An 18,792-nucleotide genomic window follows, 5' to 3' on the forward strand; every position below is an offset into this window, starting at 1 on the left:
CCCCAGTCTGTCCCTGTGAGGAATGCTAGGGGCAGATAACTACTATCTCCAGCTCACAGGCGGAACAAACCAAACTCTCAGTCATCAGACGGTGAACCCAATGAGCTGGACGTCAGCTTAACAGGACACAAATGACAGACATGTGATCCCATCCTGCCATCTTAAACTTTTTGGTTATAAATCCCCAAGAAAGGACCAGATTGCAAGGACCTCAAGCCTGTTTGTGAAGGATTGCTCTGATGATGCTAAAAATATTCATATGAGAACTCCATCGATGTTGACTTCGTTACCGCCATAAACTGGCCACTTGGAGACAAGACTCTCAACCATTTACTGCAAACCCATCATAGCAAGCATGTGGAGGTCAGAGAACACTCCTTTACCTTCCTTCATTTGGGTCCTGTCAATTAAACTCGGCTCATTAATCCCCGAGGGAAAGGGTCTTTACCTGCTGAGCCATTTGCCAATCCATACAAGTAACTTGTAAGAATTAGTGATAAGCATAACCACACTGGTGATGCTGCCCTTTTGAAACACACTCAAGCAAGTCTTGATTTTCATGAAGAACAAGAATAAAGTGGATCATGGTCGGGTTACACAGGTGTTTTAGTATGATTTTGGCATGCTCTATACAGACCCTGCAGTGTAGCAAGTTCCATTATATTAATGCTAATAACAAAGTGGGCTGCCACATACTATTCTCATGCCATTTAAAACCTTTTCACCTACTCAACGGAGAGAAAAATCATCTCACTTTCAAATATTCAGATACCAGAGCTCCTTTAACACATGTAAATTTACATAGAGAAAAACAAAGCCAGGAAAGCCTTTCCCAGTAAACGCTACAGATTTAATTTATCAGTGTTTTTTTCCCAGACTAGCTGAATTGGTTAGAAATACAAATCCCCAGGCCAAACCTCAAAGGAACTGAATTGGAAAGTGGAGCTAGGGCTGAGAAGCCTGCATTTAAACATACTGTACTAAGGATGCTGATGTATAAGAACTTCTGGGAATCTGCATGGAAGGAAGAGTGGGCTGTACAGAGAGCATTTTTCCACAGGGCATGCCACCTATCAGGGACCCCCAGGGCACACCCCTCACCTCTCGTAGCTCTCCAGTCGGCTTCTCTCTTATGTTGTAACCTTGTGGAGTCCCGCGGGGAAAGGTGACATTTCGCTGCTCTGCTGGGTCAGGATTTCGAAAGCTCGGAATCCTGTTCAGAGTATCTTTCAGCTGTTTATATTCTGCAACTTGAGTCTGCATATAAATGGTACAGTTGAGAGAAAATTGCACAATTTGATGAGAAAAAGGAGACAACGCTCATAGATTAATAATTAGACGGGCTCTTAGGTTCACTGGATGACTAGAAAAACATTAAACCTAAGTTTGTTAGCAAAGTTGCGGACGACCTTCATGCACTAGGACTTCCTCTTTGGTCATGCTTGACCATCTCTGAGCACATGCAAATTAGAGTCAGAATTAAGAGCCAGAAAAAATATCCAAGACAGGTTAGTTGCCCAGGCTATGTGAGTCAAAATCAGAACTTTGTCAATCATTCTATTATAAACATCATTAATAAAGGACAGCTATGCAATCAATGTTTTATCCTATTTATCATATCATATCAGCTTAAGACTTACATGGTTATTCAAATTGAGACCCCTTAAACTATGTCCTGAGTTATAACTTCAATGGACTTACTATCTATCTATCTATCTATCTATCTATCTATCTATCTATCTATCTATCTATCTATCATCTATCTATCTACCTATCTATCCATCCATCCTTCTATCTATCTATCTATCTATCTATCTATCTATCTATCTATCTATCTATCTATCTATCTATCTATCTATCTACCTACCTACCTATCTATCCATCCTCCTATCTATCTATCTATCTATCTATCTATCTATCTATCTATCTATCTATCTATCTATCTATCATCTACCTACCTACCTACCTATCCATCCTCCTATCTATCTATCTATCTATCTATCTATCTATCTATCTATCTATCTATCTATGTTTACCCTCTTCTCCTTAGTTGATTTATGCTCAAGTCAGGTCCTTTACTTGCTACTTTCAAGATTGCTTTCTATACTGTGCTCAGAGGTAGCAGAGAGCAGTGAAATAGGGGGGAAATAAAGCTGGATTTTTATTCATCAATTCTGAATCCTTCAGGCTTAAATGGACGAAGGCAGTGTGTGAGTACGGGACTAGTACAGGACTGGTACAGGACTGGTACAGGACTAGTACAGGACTAGTACAGGACTGGTACAGGACCAGTACAGGACTAGAACAGAACTAGTACAGGACTAGTACAGGACTGGAATGCTCTCATACTGGGGCATCTGAGTATGTCTGATGTGAAACGGACAACAGTCTGTTGCTTATTTCTTTTTTTAAACAAACAGCTAGAAAGGTAGAAAATAGGCCAATAGCTTTAACAAAATCAGTAGATATTGCATATACACACTTCATGCACACTACCACTCTTATCCTAAAACCAGAATTACTGTGTAAATAAACACTTACACAGAACCTTTGTTCCTCCGTGACTAGGGAGAACCACTGTTTTACCTCCTTTTTAAAAAATGTGTGTGCGTATGTGTTTTTGTATACATATGTGATATGCATACAGGGTATATGCAAATATGCATAAAAGTGTGCATGCACATGTGGGCACATGTATGTGGAGGCCAAGGTCAATATCAGGTGGCTTTCCTCTGTTGCTATTCATCTTACTCATTTTTTTATGACAAGGCTTCTCATAGACCTGGAGCTCACTGATTCAGCTAGGATGGCCAGCCAATGAGCTCAAGGGTCCACCTGTCTCCAGCCAACTCATAGTTGAATTTATGTTTACGCTTCCACAGCTGATCTTTGCTGTGGGGACTGGGGATCCGAACCCAGGTCCTCATGGTTGCATGGCAGGCATTATACTGATGGAGCTACCTCCCAGGTCTGTTTTGTCTCTTCTAGTTTTCAAAGAATGAAGATGTTAGCTAGCTAACTATGCATCAGAGGAGTACTCGCTTACAATTTGTATAAAAGTGTAACATGTAGCTGACAGTGGCCTTTACCTCAAAAAAAAAAAAATCAGTCAGAACACTTAGGAATCAACGTTTGAGATCAAACAAAACAAAACCAATGGCATTCACATAGTAATGCTTTTATGTGGCGGGATATATAAAATTCAATTTCCTGCATTCTTTTTCTCTTCCTCCAAGGCAATGGTTCTCAACCTGTGGTTCATGGCCTCTTTGGGGGTTGAACAACCCTTTCATTGGGGGTTACCCAAGGTCATCTTCATATCAGAAATTTATTATGATTCATAACAGTAGCAAAAATACATATACAAAGTAGCAACAAAAATAACTTTATGGTTGGGGGTCACCACAACATGAGGTACTGTATTAAAGGGTCACAGCATTAGGAAGGTTGAGAACCCACTGCTCTAAGATGTACAATCATGAAGGTAGTCAAGTTGTGGTTTTGATATCAGTGTATATTAAGGACCATATTAAAATACGTAGAGACCGTGGCCTCCGCTCCAGAAAGTACACTTTTAAAAACATTTTATTTTTAAATTATGAATACATACATATGTGTCTCTGTGCAGATATGTGTCCAGCGAATGCAAGAGTGCCTGGTGGTCAGAAGAGGATGTGGGGTCCCCCTGGGGCTAGAGTGGTTGAAGTCTCTGAATGTGAGTGCTGAGAAATGGACTTAGGTTATCAGCAAGAGCAGTACCTGCTCTCAACTGCTGAGCCATCCCCCTAGGCCCAAGCAGTTACAGTCCACAAGGTCTGAGGAAGAGCCCACACACCTGTGCTGCTGACTAAATAAGTCTCATCAACACAACCAAGAATGTGACTTTGATACCAGGCACCGGAGATACAATTTTGGGTGGGTAGGTACTTTTCTCAGGCTAACTACTTAACTTCCTTTTGACCTCAGTTTACTAGTTTACTTAGTTATAAAGGAACACAGGGTATATACTAGATTATGAAGATTTTTTTAAAATTAATTTTATTATTGTGCAATGTGATATATATATATATGTGTTTCTCTTTGTCTCAGCCTCTCTCTCTCTCTCTCTCTCTCTCTGTGTGTGTGTGTTTGTGTGTGTGTGTGTGTGTGTGTGTGTGTGTGTGTGTGTGTGTGTGTAATTGCATGCCACAGCACATCTGTGCATGTCAGAGGACTTCCTTTCCATATCCACTGGATTCTGGGGACCAAACTCTGCTTGAAAGGCTTGTGTGGCAAGCATTTTACCCACTGAGGCATCCATAAGCCCAAGATTATGAAGATTAAATAAAATTCTCAGCCATATTTAAAAACGAACCTGTCAAGGAAGAATCTCGAAAGAGGATTTTGCATAAGGTGTAGAAGCCAGAAACAGCAATTTTCCCTTCCTTGGAAATTTGGATAAAGTTCTGATACGATGTTATTTACTGAATGTGTGTATATTTGAAGTTTGATCTCTTTTGTGATGGCAATAGAAGGTTGGTATATTAGAAGGTACTCAGGTCCTAAGGGTGGAATCCTCATCAATGAAGTTAGTGCCCTCATAAAAGGAATCCAAGACAACACAAGAAGCCAGGAGCCAACAACCCAGAGGAAGGTCCTCATAAGAGTCTGAATGTAGACATTGGAATCTGGGACTCCCAGCTTCTGGAACTATGACAACTTTGTTGTGTCTAAGCCGCCAGTCAATGGTATTTTTTTTTTTTTACATCAGTGCAAATTAATAGAGACATATGGCTCTAATTAAGGGAATTAAGGGAGGCACTAAGTTATAGCATAAGTATTAAGACAAAACAAACAAATGAAAAAACAACAACAAAAACCTCATAAGGCAGAACTTTGATCACCTTCCAATCAAAATACTTGGGAGTTACAAAAGCAGTTAAATATACTAAATAATTAAATATAAAACTATACATATTTTTTGTGTGTATATAAAATTTTTTTTTATTGTAGAATTCTTTCAGGGCTGGGGAGAGGAAACCACGTGGATTCCTGGAGGTGACTGGAATCAATGAGTTCCAGAACAACAAAAGACTGTCTCAAAATGGAGGATGTCCTGAGGAATGACACTTTGCTTGACATACATGTGTGGCTTCCACCCACACATGTATGCACACAAACGTGTATAATAATAATGGAAAGTTCAAAAACTGGCTCAGTAATACTGCTAATGTGCTTAGTGTTAAGAACTTGGTTTGGGTCATTAAACCAACCATTTTAATTCTGTTTCTGCACATTTTCAGATTGATGCTTATTGTAATATTTACAACTATTACAGCACAGTGTTCAAATCAGCTTACCCCATTTTGCTCCATGAACCTCACAGAAAATAGCACTTAAATCTTATGAAGAAGACATGGAATGCAAGTGTGTGGAGTCAACCACTTCATATATAGATAAAAATCATCATGAGCAGCCGGGCGGTGGTGGCGCACGCCTTTAATCCCAGCACTCGGGAGGCAGAGCCTGGCGGATCTCTGTGAGTTCAAGGCCAGCCTGGGCTACCAAGTGAGTCCCAGGAAAGACGCAAAGCTACACTGAGAAACCCTGTCTCGAAAAACCAAAAAAAAAAAAAAAAAAAAAAAAAATCATCATGAGCAACAGAGTAGGAGACACCCAGTTGACAAAGGTCCCCAAGGAGGGGCGGCTCACAAGGCCCTATCCCTAGCTGAGGACGCTATGGGCAGCTGCTGGCAGCCTCGAGAGGGATAATCAAAATTCTCTGAGTGTTAGGTTTCCAGTGCTCCACCATATGTCCCACACCTGTGCACATATAGAAAGCTGAAGTGGGCACAGTGAGGTAAAAAGAAAATGGAGGACATGAAGTTGGAAGGGGGATGAGTTGAGGGTTCAAGGGAATTTAAGAGGGAAATGCTAGGTAAATATCATCAAGCATTGTGTATACACATAGGCAATTATCAGGGATTAACTTAAAATATTGAAGAAAAATTAATGTGAGAGTATACTTACAAAATTAAAAAGCAAAATGAATCATTTTTATGTTAAAAAAAAAACCCTAGTCCCCTAAATGCAGAAAGAAACGAGTCTTTGAAATAGGTCTGAGCCCAATGCATTACAGCTGTTAATAATTTTAATAATAAAAGTGAGTGACTATGCCAGGCACTCCTAATTCTCTGGCTCTTGAGCTCTTCTCATTTAGATCTCTCCTTAACAAGCTCTCCATAGCTCGTATTTGATTGTCCATTCAGTTAACAGACATACAGCAAGAGCATGGCTGATGTCAGGGGCTACTCTAGTCTCTGAACAAATGGAGATGAAAACTCTTTGTTTTCCACTTTCCACTGACCCTTCTGCTTTTCTGGGCTATGAACAGCCCTATCTAAGTCTTGTCCCAAAAGGAGTCCAGACATACAGCCTGCAATACTGGGAATAAGGGAAGGAAAAGAGAAAAGGTCTGGGGATGATTGACTTAGGTAGTCAGCATCACACAGCCCTGTATCCTAAGACATGACCCGGGCCAGAGAGGTGCAAAAGACCGGATTCACGGGCCACGCTGTGAGTTAAGTATCAGAACCTTTCCTGCAGGATGTGGCAGAGGCAGAAACAGTCATGTACCAAAAGCAACGGAAAGTTTATTTAGCGGTCTCTTCGGTGACTTTGAAAAGCATGCATTGTCCCCAGGATTAGGAGTGCTGTCAGAAGTAACTCTCTGAAGACTGTGTTGTGAAAACCTCCATGCACAAAGGAATTCAGAAGTAGTAAGCAGACCTTAAAAGGACCCAACAACGGCTGCTTCCCTCCTAACCTGAGCAGCAGCCAGTGCACTCTTGTGGTCTTCCAAAGTCACTACAAGCCGTTCATGCTCGGAGAGTAAATTCTTATGCTGTTGCTACACAAAAAAGAAGTTTACACGTTGAGCTGAATTCACGTCACAAAACACAGTTCTTTGGTGTGAGCACCCAAATGTTATTTGCTTGTTGTTGTAGCAGCATTTGTTAAGTTTAAAAATCCCTAGCGAGAGGTGTGATGTATGGGGTATTCTGAAACCTATCAACAGGGCTACACAGATAAACATTTCATTAGTCATCATCAGTTTTAGTAAATGAAAAACCATCTTAAAGTGTAATCAGCCAATAAAAGAATGAGTTCAGTACTTTTTATACAAATATTCAGACACCCTAGGCCACTTTGAGTTTATGATGCTGAAGCAGCAAAAGTATCAGATATACTCCAGGTATGCAAGCCTACGGTGGTAATCTGGGTTTGCAAAGCAGAGCATTTGGTAATTAATTTAAAAGAAGAAAAAAAACTTTATTTTTATTTTTTAAGTGTGTGTGTGTGTGTGTGTGTGTGTGTGTGTGTGTGATGGTGGTGGTGGTGGTGATGGGGTACACATGTGACCACAGAGGACAGAGGAGGACATTGGATTCCCTGGAGATGGACATATTGTTGGTTGTGAGCTATGGTACTGGGAGCCAAACTTGGTCCCTCTGCAAGAGCAGCAAGCACTCATAACCTTTGAGCTAAGATAGCTCATCTTCTCAGCTTCCAGGAATGATGTTTGAAGCCATTCTGCAAAATAAAAGAGACAAATCCCCCAGCGCCCAAGTCTGATTTCACCTTACCTTGACATCTTGAAGCTGTGTGTGAATGTCTTGGTGTGCCTTTCTTAGTTGTTTATTCTCTTCTCTCAAATTATAGACAGTTTCTGTTTTATAACAAGAACAATCATACATGAACACTGGGAATAATCTAGTTTTATATGTCATTATTTGAAACCTGAAAACTTATTTAAGAATGTGTTTTGGACTTTAACAGTAAAATACTCCAAATCAACAAAAGACTGTATCATATTGGTACACAGCGTGGGTTCAAAGGCTCAATGCAAAATGACCTGGTTCATTGGCTTAAGCCTCTGGAAATAGGCTATGCATTACATATGAAGTCAACAATTTTAATCACATGGGTGTTGAAAATGAAACGTTTCTGTTAATAAACGAGCCCTTGGGACTAAATGTATGGGCAGGTGCTCTCCGATTTGAGGATCTTTACCAATGAAAAATAGTTATGAACAGAACAGATTCTTTCTCATAGCATGAATAATTTTCACATCCCCTTCACAAGGTACTTCAATTAGAGACAATAGAAACCCTCCTTAACTTGATAGCCTCTAATTTTTTTTACTGCTGTCACTGAGTTCTTGGTTAATCTAAATTCTACTCTGAGTAGGTCTTCTCAGAGATAAAATGTGAGCGTGTGGAATCAGAGTGTGGTCCTAAAACCTTTCCTCCAAGCTCTGTTCAGTTACCAGCTTCCTCTTGCAAATTCTAGATCTACCTCTCTAGTTTTAGAAATTCTATCATTCCATGTGTCTTACAAGTACTATTCAAACACACAAACTTAGTGGTTTTTGAAAATTTTGTCTACATAGTCTTTTTCCATATTTGAATATTCATCAGTGTTTAAAGACGGATCTAAGAATATCTGGCAATATTAGGCCAATGATTTTGTGGCAATACATAAATAACACAAGGGAAGCTGAATGCTGGCAGGGTGATTACATAACTTATTTTGGAAGAAGCAATGCTGTGAGAAAGAAAGGGAGCACGATTAATAGATGAGCCAGGACAACAGGCATCATATAAATCTGGACTGCCCCAGGCAAACTGTGCCCGTACAGGGATACTTCGGCAGACAAGGCTCCATCTCTGCAGGGTATGTTAAGCACGAAAGGAGAGTTTCAGTCCCCTTGGACAGTTTTACTTTCTTACAGCCTGCCCCTTCTCGACACCTGGGCACACGATTTATGACTACATTTGGGGAAAAAAAAACTAAGAACAAAGTAGGACTGGGCCTTCCCATCATCGTGGATTTTTCCAGAAGTCAAAGCAGGACACCACTGGCCATCACTAAGAACCTTTCATGTACTACAGGCTGCATGGGGCTTTCAACACTGGAACTACCTCAACTTGACTAGCTAGTTGTGAATTTTAGTTTGCAAATTTATTGGCAGTGGCTTCCATGCCTTCCCTGGGCTTCTGCCAGCAAGTTTTGCTCAGCACCCTCCAGTTCTTCATACGTTAAATAAAACGAGACACCTGGCTGCCTGCCTGCAGGTTTGTGATGAGAATTCAGTAGAACCATCCACTGGAAAAATTTCACCTGGTCCTAATACATCATACAAATGTGTTATCAGCTATTATATTCAAAATAATCAAGAGCAATTATCTAAGTTTCCATGCTGTCAGCCTTCCTTGGGAGAGAGAGGGAGAGGTCTAGATAATCTTCTTGTGTCGCATTATGCTACCCAAAATTGCCCGCACTTCATCACCTAGCCACCGCTGCCCTTCATCGATCACGAAATGCTTTAACTTTGTTGCCTAAACCTTTTACCCAGAGTCATGTCTTAGTTCCACTTTGGCTTCTGGGATAAAATACTCTAGCCAAAGCACCTCAGGGGAGAAGAGGTTCACTTTACTTCACAGTGCTGGATTACACTCCACCCCTGTTGTGAAGTCACAGCAGCAGGAGCTTGGGACATCTGTTCACATTGCATTGACAGTCAGGAAGTGGAGAGGAAGTGAGATCTATACTCAGCTCCCTCAATCATTTTCATTCAGTCCAGGACTCAACCATGAAATGATGCTGTTCACAATCAGGTTGAGACACTACTCAACTCAGTTTCAGATCCCTTCAGGAAATTTCTTCCAAAAGTTGATTCTGCAAGTGTGGTTTTTCACTTTCTGTCTCTCCTAAGTTGTGTGTGTGTGTGTGTGTGTGTGTGTGATGTCTTTTTTTAAGGATGACCAGCTCTCTAAGGCATCTCGCCTTTCCACTTTTGTCCTGGGTGCAAAGTTCTGAGGCTGAAATAACTTAATAGTCAGAATCACATATATGTATCCTCCTATTTTCTGTAGCTCTGATTTCTTCCATATGGACTACCAAAATTTTACTATATATGTATCTTGCTTTAAAAATAATGAGAAAGAAGATGGAGAGATGGTTCAGAGTTTGAGAGCACTTACTGCTCTTCCAGAGGATTCTGGTTCAATTCCCAGCACCCACAGGGCAGCTCACAACCATCTGTAACTCCACTTCTGGGAGATCTAATGCCCCTTTGGGGCCTCCAGAGGCATGAGGCATGCTAACAGGCTAGCATTGCACAGACATATACATACAGTGCACACAAAACACCATAAAAATAAAACAAGAACTAAAAAAAAACCAAAACAAAACCAATGGATTATGCGCATAAGAGAGGCTGATAATCACTGTGACTTCCAAAGTTAACTGCACTACATAATACAAAGACCTCCAAGGAGCCCAGCATCTGTGTGTAGCCTCTGTGTGTGCTCCTGTTGAGACGGCGGACAAAGGCATCTCTAACCCTATCAAATACCTTTCAGCTTAGAAAGCTCTTGTTCCTTTTCTTGCTGAAGCTGCAGGTATCTCTGTTTGTGGTCATTGAACGTTCTGCTGAAGTCTTCCCCTTGCTTACGATGTTCCTCTTCCAAGTCACTGTGCTGTTTCTTCAGCTCCTCATGCTGACTCTGCAAGATGAACACTTGAGCAAAGATGCATTCTCGAAATCACGCGAGAGTCTATTTCTTGGCACATGGCCTTTCTCTCACCAGAAGGAGAGAGTGAATGAAGGCGTGAGTTCAGGTAAGGTTGTGTTCTGCATGGCCTTTCTCTCATCAGAGGCAGAGAGTGAATGAAAGAGTGAGCTCAGGCAAGGTTGTGCTCTGTTTGTGTAGTTCCTTTTTGTTTCCATTCCTCTTCAATTGAGACCATGGGGAAACACAAATCTCCTCTTACTTTTAAACATCACTAAGAGGAAGAAGCTAGCATCAGAGATGAGAAAGGGTGGGGTGGGGTGGGGGAATCTGAGGGTATTCCTTGGATTCAAATTATTGTAGAAATACAGTAAGGTAACAATAAAACTTAACCTTAGCCATTTTGTGTATTTTCTGGCCTTAACAGGCAAGATCAATGCTCTACAGTATTCATGGGACGATTCAGGGCAACTCTAAGCTTAAGCTACTTAAATCTGAAAATGCTCAAGACTGTTTATTGGATAGTATTTGTACATATTCACTTCCATGTTTTCAATCATTTCTAGATTGCTTGTGCTACCTAATTCACCATAAATACTATTGACTGCAATACCAAGAAAAGGCAAGAGACAGTCTGATTATGTTCAGTATGCACTCAATTCTCTGCTAGACATCTTAGAAATATACAAAGGCAGGTCTTTTGACCCCAAAGGACCACTTTATTCAGCATCTCTTTGATTTTCAGTGTTCTAGTAATCCAGTTTGAGAGAGTGGTGGGTGTAGAGGATATGGAGCAGGAGAGGGAACTGACTCTCTTCCCTTTGGGGAAAGTAATGAACTGTTTCTAGAATTAATTTTTATTTATTTGATTTTATATTATAATTCTACACAGACATCACGAGTTATTTAAATTCTACATTCTCCAAATAGTTATGTGGAAGATGCCCCGCCTTAAGTCATGTACCGCACTCTTGAATGTGGGAGAGGCTCTGGTTTCAGTGGAAAGTGTGTGCTCTGCTGATGCAAAAACATAGAAAACACTGAAGTAATACATGGGCGGAGACCATGGCAGGATTTGCACAAGGTGCTCTGCTACTCCTCTCTCCCAGCTTGATGTAATCAATGACTCTCTCCCTTCACTTTTTTGTGGTTTTGATCTTCTTGACACTTGATAGTGAGTTTTACCCAGGGCCCAAGGAAGATAATTGATAATAAATTATGTTCTTGGGGTAGATAAAAGTACATCCCTTAAACATTAGCAACACAAAGGAAGCTTTTGAGTTGTACACACTCCAGTCTGTCTAAGATAAAAGAAAAACCACCACGAAAGACCATGTAAACAATGAACTTCAAAGATACCAAAGAGAACAACGTTGAAAAAGTAGCTAGGCAGAGAGCCCAATTATTAAATAAGAAAATGGGCAATATATTAGCCACCTTTTTTGTATAAAGGTAATAATCATGTTGAGGAACTAAAACTACAATTTTTAGCCAACTATGACTCTATACACTAAGTCAACTTTCTACAAACCTTCTCTTTTATTACATTAATGATGGTTAATTAGTTCAAATAGTGCCTGCTCCTTTCTTCATTCATCTAGGACACGTTAGGTTACTTACTTTCAGCATCTGATGCTGGACATTCAATGCACTGTATCTGCTATTGGAATCTTGCTGTAAATAAAAAGAAAATCAAATCAACAAAAGATAGCTGATCTGGGTATTTTGCCAAGGACAGCTTGACTCGCTTAGTAAAAGATTTTCAGTTTTGCTTGGTAAGCTAACATAAATTCTGTGATAGAGACGGTATATCTTGAGGGCCATCTCTTTTCTTTATTTATTTAGCAGGATTGGAGATTGAACTCAGGGCCTTGCAAATACTAGGCAATCACTCTACCACTGAGCCACCCCCTGAGAACTCCTATTTCTTCATTTAAGAGCAGAAACAAGGTTTCACCTTTCTCCTGGGTTTGTTAGAGTTTAGTCACATAACGAATGGGAATAGAATTATAACGTGATGAGTGGACAGTGGTTCTTAAGAGATAATTTGGCTCTGGTTCTTATGATCTAGAGAAGCCTAGTGGCCCAGGCACACAGTGCACTTCTGAAAGTCACCGTTCTGTCTAAATACACAGTCTAATGCCCAGGGTGGTGAGGAGGGATGGGGGACACGCCAGTTAAGAGCAGGCCTCACAAACTCAGCATGTCTTAAGGGAGGAAGAGAAGGACCCTTCTTCTCTCAACTGCAGTGGGCGCTCACATAATCTTCATTTTACCAACACCAGGGTGAAAAGGCAGAACTGGAGCAAGGAGTCCACCAGCAGCAGAGGGGGGAATGGAGCCCAAGTTCATGGTGGCTGAACTCTCCCTTCCCATCCCATGTTCTAGACCATCCCTGCAGCCTAAGGGAGCAGAGCGGCTGTCCACACCCGCCTCCTGGTTTCAACATCCTAGGCTGCCACTCTCAATCAACATCCTGAGGACACCTGGAACCTTCGGGCTCCCTCGTTCCCTAGGCTGATTTACCTTTGCAGGGCATCCCCCTGCTGTGCGCGGTCACCACATAGGTGCGCACGCACCTGTGTTTTCTTTTCATAGCTCCTAAAATAAGCCACATTTTTGCTTTATCATCTCATCCTCTGACTTCTTTTCTCTTTTTTTAGTTTATAAAGAAATTACATTACAAAATGCACAATCATATGATCGTATGCACACAGGTCTGGTTGGGGCTTCCAAAAGCAAGTAGGAGTTGAAAGCTGAAAGCTTCTCCCAGGAACTGACTTTTCTTCGTTTTGAAATCCCTAAACACTAATGTTTTATTCAGCTAACACTCATACATTTTTCTAGTGTTAAGAGAAAGATTGGCTTTTTGCCAGTCAGTTTTAACTTTAAAATATTTTTAAATGCCAACATCATTCATTCTGTCCATAATTCATTCTTCAGGTATTTGCCAATGTCAGCACTAAGGCAGATCTCCTGTTTGATAGGATTTTGTAAAGGCAAACAGAAGTCTTACATGTCATAGAAAAGAGACACCTCGAGCAAATAAAAATATGAATAATAATCCCCCCCACCCCGCTGGCCACACAGACTAGCACCTATCTGTAATTCCAGCACAAAGGAAGTAGAGGCAGGAGGTAGAGGCAGGAGGATCAGGAGTTCAAGGTCATCCATTGCTACACAATGAGTTTAAGACTTTCTTGGGGAAAAGAGAACCTATCTCAAAACTCCAGAACCAAACCAATCAACCAAACAAAGCCTTCACTTTATATGACACAGTGAGGCTATCTCAATTTATCACTAATCATTGATGTGTCCAGATGCAAGAAAAGGTAGGTTTTAAATGAGCAATGCTTCAAGTTTTCCTCTTAGGATTTCTTTATTATTTTTTTTGTACCAAAAATGCATGTTCAACTTACAATGCTAGTGATCGATAGAGAAAATTTTTCACAGTAATATTTTCATCTCTCTCAAGGTGCATGAAAATAAATTAAAAGCCAAAATAGAGCAAAGCCTTACCCTTCCTTTGTTTAGTGTTTCTTGTGCTTCTAACTTATAAACAAGGAAATCTAGGAAAGATAAAAATGCAGAGAAAGAAAGCAATAAGTTAATCCACTTAAAAATTTTTAAACATCCATGAGAAAAAAAGGTATACTTTACTCAGACTTGCAAAAATGATTCCAATTCAAATTAATCTATTTGGTGATTTATGTATTTCATTTTATCTCTCAAACTTTGGAAAGCGGATGACAAAGCATGCAGTCTTCCGATTTCCCTTCTCTCTGCGAAGCCTGCATCCGCAGAATCCATGTTTGAATCAAGTGACTAATAGCACTCTTATAATAGCATTGTGAAAAGCTGCCTTGGAAACTGAGAGGCAGCGGGTGCATGTGGAGACAGGGTGATTTATTGCTACCCACTAGAGGGCACACTAAATTCCTTCAGGAACTGAAAAGACAATCAAGCCATCTAAGCCATCTTCAATGCTCTGAAAACTTTATTATCCACTAGATGGCTCTATAAAATCACTCTGCAGTGGAAGACACGGCAAAGATAAGTCTCAGAGCATCTCTCAGGATTCTGAAGTCTGCTCAACCCAAGAGTCAGGAGAGCATTGCATGGTATCACACATCTACCACGGCACCTACCCTTTTATTCCACCAAGGGAGTCAAGAGCTTAAATTCTGAGACTCATCACAAAATGTAAAATAAAAAATAAGAATGCAGATAACTTTTAGTAGCTAGCTGTTGGAATGCATGCTTTCTTAATAAGCTCTGACAGCATTTGACAGTATTGCCAGTGTTGCCTGTTAATTTCTGACTGAACAACTGTGTCAGTGAAATTTTTTATGAAATAATAACAACTGCTTCATTCAAGGTAGTGGGTCAACTCACCATGTTACAGACGTAAGATGGCGTGTATGAAACATGTTCTAAACAATGCATGTTCTAAACAATGTCCCAACGGTGGACAGAGGCTTGATGCATTAGAAATACACGTATGTAATGTAGAAGGGAACTTGTGTGTTATTTCTGAAATAATTTGTGTGCTGATGTGCGACCGTCATGAAGGCTGCCGAAGCAGAAGCTTCTAAACCTACACCTGAGCCTCTGATGCAAAGGCTTCTCTGTGGGTTGGAAGGAAGTGAAGACCCTTGAGTCGTGACCTGGACGATAAAGCTTGCGCATCTTCCACTTACTATCTGACTTGAGCTCCAAAAGGAGAAGAAACGGCTACTTCCCCGTCACTGAGACTATATAAAATGTCTGCGCCACGCCTGACACATTTATTGACAGCTCTTCCTCTGCCCACCTATAGTACTGACTTCAGGCTCATTTGAGAAACAACTCAGCAACAACAACAACAACAACAACAAAAATACAAAACCAAAAAGCATCCTAGGGCAAGTAATGGTGCATCAAAGAAGGGGTAGGCGGAAACCAAAGGGCACAGGCTCACATTGTCTTACCTTCCTTTGCTTTCTTGTGTTCGAGCCTTTCTTTTTGCAAAGATTTCTCTAATCTTGATCTGTGTTCATATACAACTGGAAAAGATAGAGTTAAATTTGTCAGAGAACTAAGAGGTCCAGGGTAAAGTTAATAACAATTTTAAAAACATAAACCAATAGAAACATAAACCAGTGCCCACATCCAATTAAGGTAGAAATATAAAGTTTCACATCTGGGGTAAAGAATAAACAAGTGGATGTATTCAAAGATCCAGATTCTGTGCAAATAATATGCACAAGTAATACATATGTTATTGGGCACAATTCCAGGGGGACTCCCTAGCCAAAGCTGATATGTCAGTTAGCCAGTAACTCCTTAAGATGCCTGCTGCCTCTTAAATACGCATTACGTCTCTAGAAGGCCCACCACATCTCTTCCTGGGCAATGGTGTCCACTCGCAAGACTTCATCCACAGTCCACACAGGAGTTGCACCCTCATACAAATCCCCTGCAATCACTTCCCTGGCAAGTGCCAGAAGAGCATTTCCCTGTCAGTATCCCTCATCTGCTAAGTCAGTGTGCCCTGCATCTCAACCAAAAGCAGCTGCCACAGAAGGCAGCACGCCACTATGATTCCACTAAGAGGAGAATCTCTTTCCACTTCCTTCATGATGGAAGAGAAACACAATGAAAGAGGATGGAGAGACTCCACTAAGACCCCCAAAAAGTGCCCACAAAGAAAGAGTCAGTTCACTATCCATGAGAGCAAACTGATGTCCATTCTGGAAAGTCTTCCTGCCTTCTCTGCTCTCTGCTTATTCATACACTGTGAAGAAGTCAGACAAGACGTTCTTGGAGACTATGGAGGAAGATGGACCTGTGGAGAGAACAATGCTCACCACAGCTCTTAATGCAGTGGTGGATATATGTATATATATATATATTTAACTGTCTGTTAGAGGGTCTGCGTTTGAACTTGGTCCAGTGAGAATATTTAGCCCATTTGTTAACAGATATATATATATATATATATATATATATATATATATATATATATATGTATACATATATATATCTGTAGCAAGCAGAAGCTGAAAGTGAGAGACATTTCACCTTGGAATGAATGAAACATGATCTATTAGACTAGACTAGATCAGACATAACAATCAACAAACTAATGCCATGTATACAGGTATAAGCTATTGAAAATTTCAGGGGCATTTGATTTTGTTTTAATTCCCAGTGGAGCCTGAAGAAACCACCAAATGTGTCTCAGACTTTATCTGGGAACAGAAGCCTCAGCTGCAGAGTGGTCTGAACAGGCAGTGAGGGCTGAGAAGAGGATAAATTCAATTTCAGATGTACCCTCCAACTCCTGTTTGTCCAGCATTATGTCAACTATGATCTCATTCTCCGGCAAACCAAGCCAATTCTGTTATTCCATTCTTCGATCAGACCCAAGCGCCCCTTGGCTACATACAGTTCCATCGTCTTTGGTCAATAGCTGTCTATCTACAACACAAGAACCGTCTCCACACAACTGGCTGCTGCCAAAGTTGTCAGGATCCCAGCAACCCCCCTCTTCTTCCTCCTCCCATGAGCCCTTGCTGCTGACGGGACTGCCTGCCCCTCAGCCCTCTCCCAGTCACAGCTTCCTGTTACTAGTGACGGCTGCTCTCCTTCCTCTGTGGCCTTGATTTGAACTAAAAACCCCACCCTGAGGGATTTCTGGAACCAGAAAGGCAGGAAAAGCTAAATGTTATAGTAGTAATTATGATATGCATATTGTTTATCCACTGGCAGTAATATTGGCCTATTTCTTTTTACCTGAAAAATCCCCCTGCAGAGATGGCAAGTAAGCATTTTTCAGTTCATTAGAATCTGGAAGTCTCTTTTTCCATAAAAACTCATAGGTAGTCAAGATAGACCAGATAGACTCTTTAAGTCCTTCTAGTAAATGCAATCATTATTACACACACACACACACACACACACACACACACACACACACACACACACACACACTTCACTAGGTATTTTCCAGGTTTGTGAGCTAGCAATTCATCCAGTGCACTTATTGTTTCTGTTAGATGAAAGACTGCTAATCAATCCTTGTCACCTGTCTCCGTTTTCTATTTATACTTCGAAGTCAAGGGCATCATTCAAGACGAACTAAAGCTCCACAATGGCATATAATGGATATTCTCACAGCACCAAGCAAGTCTAGTGAAGGAAGTTTAAAACAATGGCTCAAACCTGGCATTCAAACTCTTTAATCTGATGCAAGCCTACACAGGAATAAGATTTGAAACGTAAGAACTCGTGAAGAATAAATAAATAAATAAAACTCTGTAATGCTCGTCTCCTCCCAGGCTTGTTGAAAGAGGATGTAATATTTTCCATGCAGCAAAGAACAGAAAGAGGGTTTAGGAGTTTAAAGCAACATACGAGCTTCCGTAGCCATTTGGCATTTAAACACTGTCTTTCATCTACAAGTTACAAAAGAAATGCTGTGTGCATTTGCTTCTGGGAGAAGGTCTATTCTCAGAAGTTCAAAGTAAAACGCTCCAACTCAGAATTGAGAAGCAACTCTGGCCGGGGCTGGAGAGACAGCTCAGTGGTTAGAAGCTCTTGCCACTCTGGAAGAGGACCCAGGTTTGGTCACCAGCACCCACATGATGGTTCACAGCCCCTGGTAACTCCAGGTCCAGGGGGTCAGGATGCCCCCCTCTGACCTTCACAAGCACCATAATGCCTGTGGTTCACATAAACACATGCACACAAACACCCAGACACAAAAGATAGATAAATGCTCAAGAATGTAAAAGAAAGCAACAGTCAAAAATTCTGCAGAAAGCACGACCAGATGTCTTGACTTCTTAAACCAAGGGATGGAAAATGCTTCTTTAGCAGATCCAATAATAGCCCGTGGGTTTTTTGTTGTTGTTATTGTTTGTTTTTTGTTTCCCCTCTTTCAGATCCTACTACAGTATAACATTTTACCAAAACTTGGTTAAGAGTCACACAGTTCAACCGGTAGAATAATTAAGGTTTGTCAGTAATCCAACTTTAAATGAATAAATTTAGAATTTCAAAAATTGTGGCTATAGAAAGACAGCCAGTTAACAAAAAAGAAGAGGGGAAATAAATTCAAGGCAGTACATACAGTTCTCAGGACAGAATGTTGTAAAGGCTTGTGGGCAAGTTTAGGACTAAAATCAGGTATTTGTGATAATCTGTGTGTGTTTTATACACATTTCTATGGATGTGTTTGGGTGCACATGAG

At 40.7% G+C, this 18,792-nt stretch overlaps 1 protein-coding gene across 4 annotated transcripts in view; it reads right to left on the reverse strand.

Moving 5' to 3' along the window:
* Golim4 (golgi integral membrane protein 4) overlaps positions 1–18,792 on the reverse strand; it is an 82,192-nt gene that overhangs the window by 22,677 nt on the left and 40,723 nt on the right. For 2 of the 4 annotated variants that reach the window (XM_076574270.1, XM_006972664.4), the window contains exons 2-8: positions 15,527–15,601; positions 14,076–14,125; positions 12,177–12,230; positions 10,400–10,550; positions 7,626–7,708; positions 6,806–6,889; positions 1,102–1,257 (exon numbers count right to left, since the gene is read on the reverse strand). In XM_076574270.1, coding sequence (XP_076430385.1) covers positions 1,102–1,257; positions 6,806–6,889; positions 7,626–7,708; positions 10,400–10,550; positions 12,177–12,230; positions 14,076–14,125; positions 15,527–15,601 — 653 coding nt within the window. The remainder of the gene's footprint in view (positions 1–1,101; positions 1,258–6,805; positions 6,890–7,625; positions 7,709–10,399; positions 10,551–12,176; positions 12,231–14,075; positions 14,126–15,526; positions 15,602–18,792) is intronic. The other 2 variants (XM_076574271.1, XM_006972665.4) reach the window with 1 other exon arrangement.

The sequence above is a fragment of the Peromyscus maniculatus genome, chromosome 6 (genome assembly GCF_049852395.1).
Source record: "Peromyscus maniculatus bairdii isolate BWxNUB_F1_BW_parent chromosome 6, HU_Pman_BW_mat_3.1, whole genome shotgun sequence".
Taxonomy (NCBI): domain Eukaryota; kingdom Metazoa; phylum Chordata; class Mammalia; order Rodentia; family Cricetidae; genus Peromyscus; species Peromyscus maniculatus.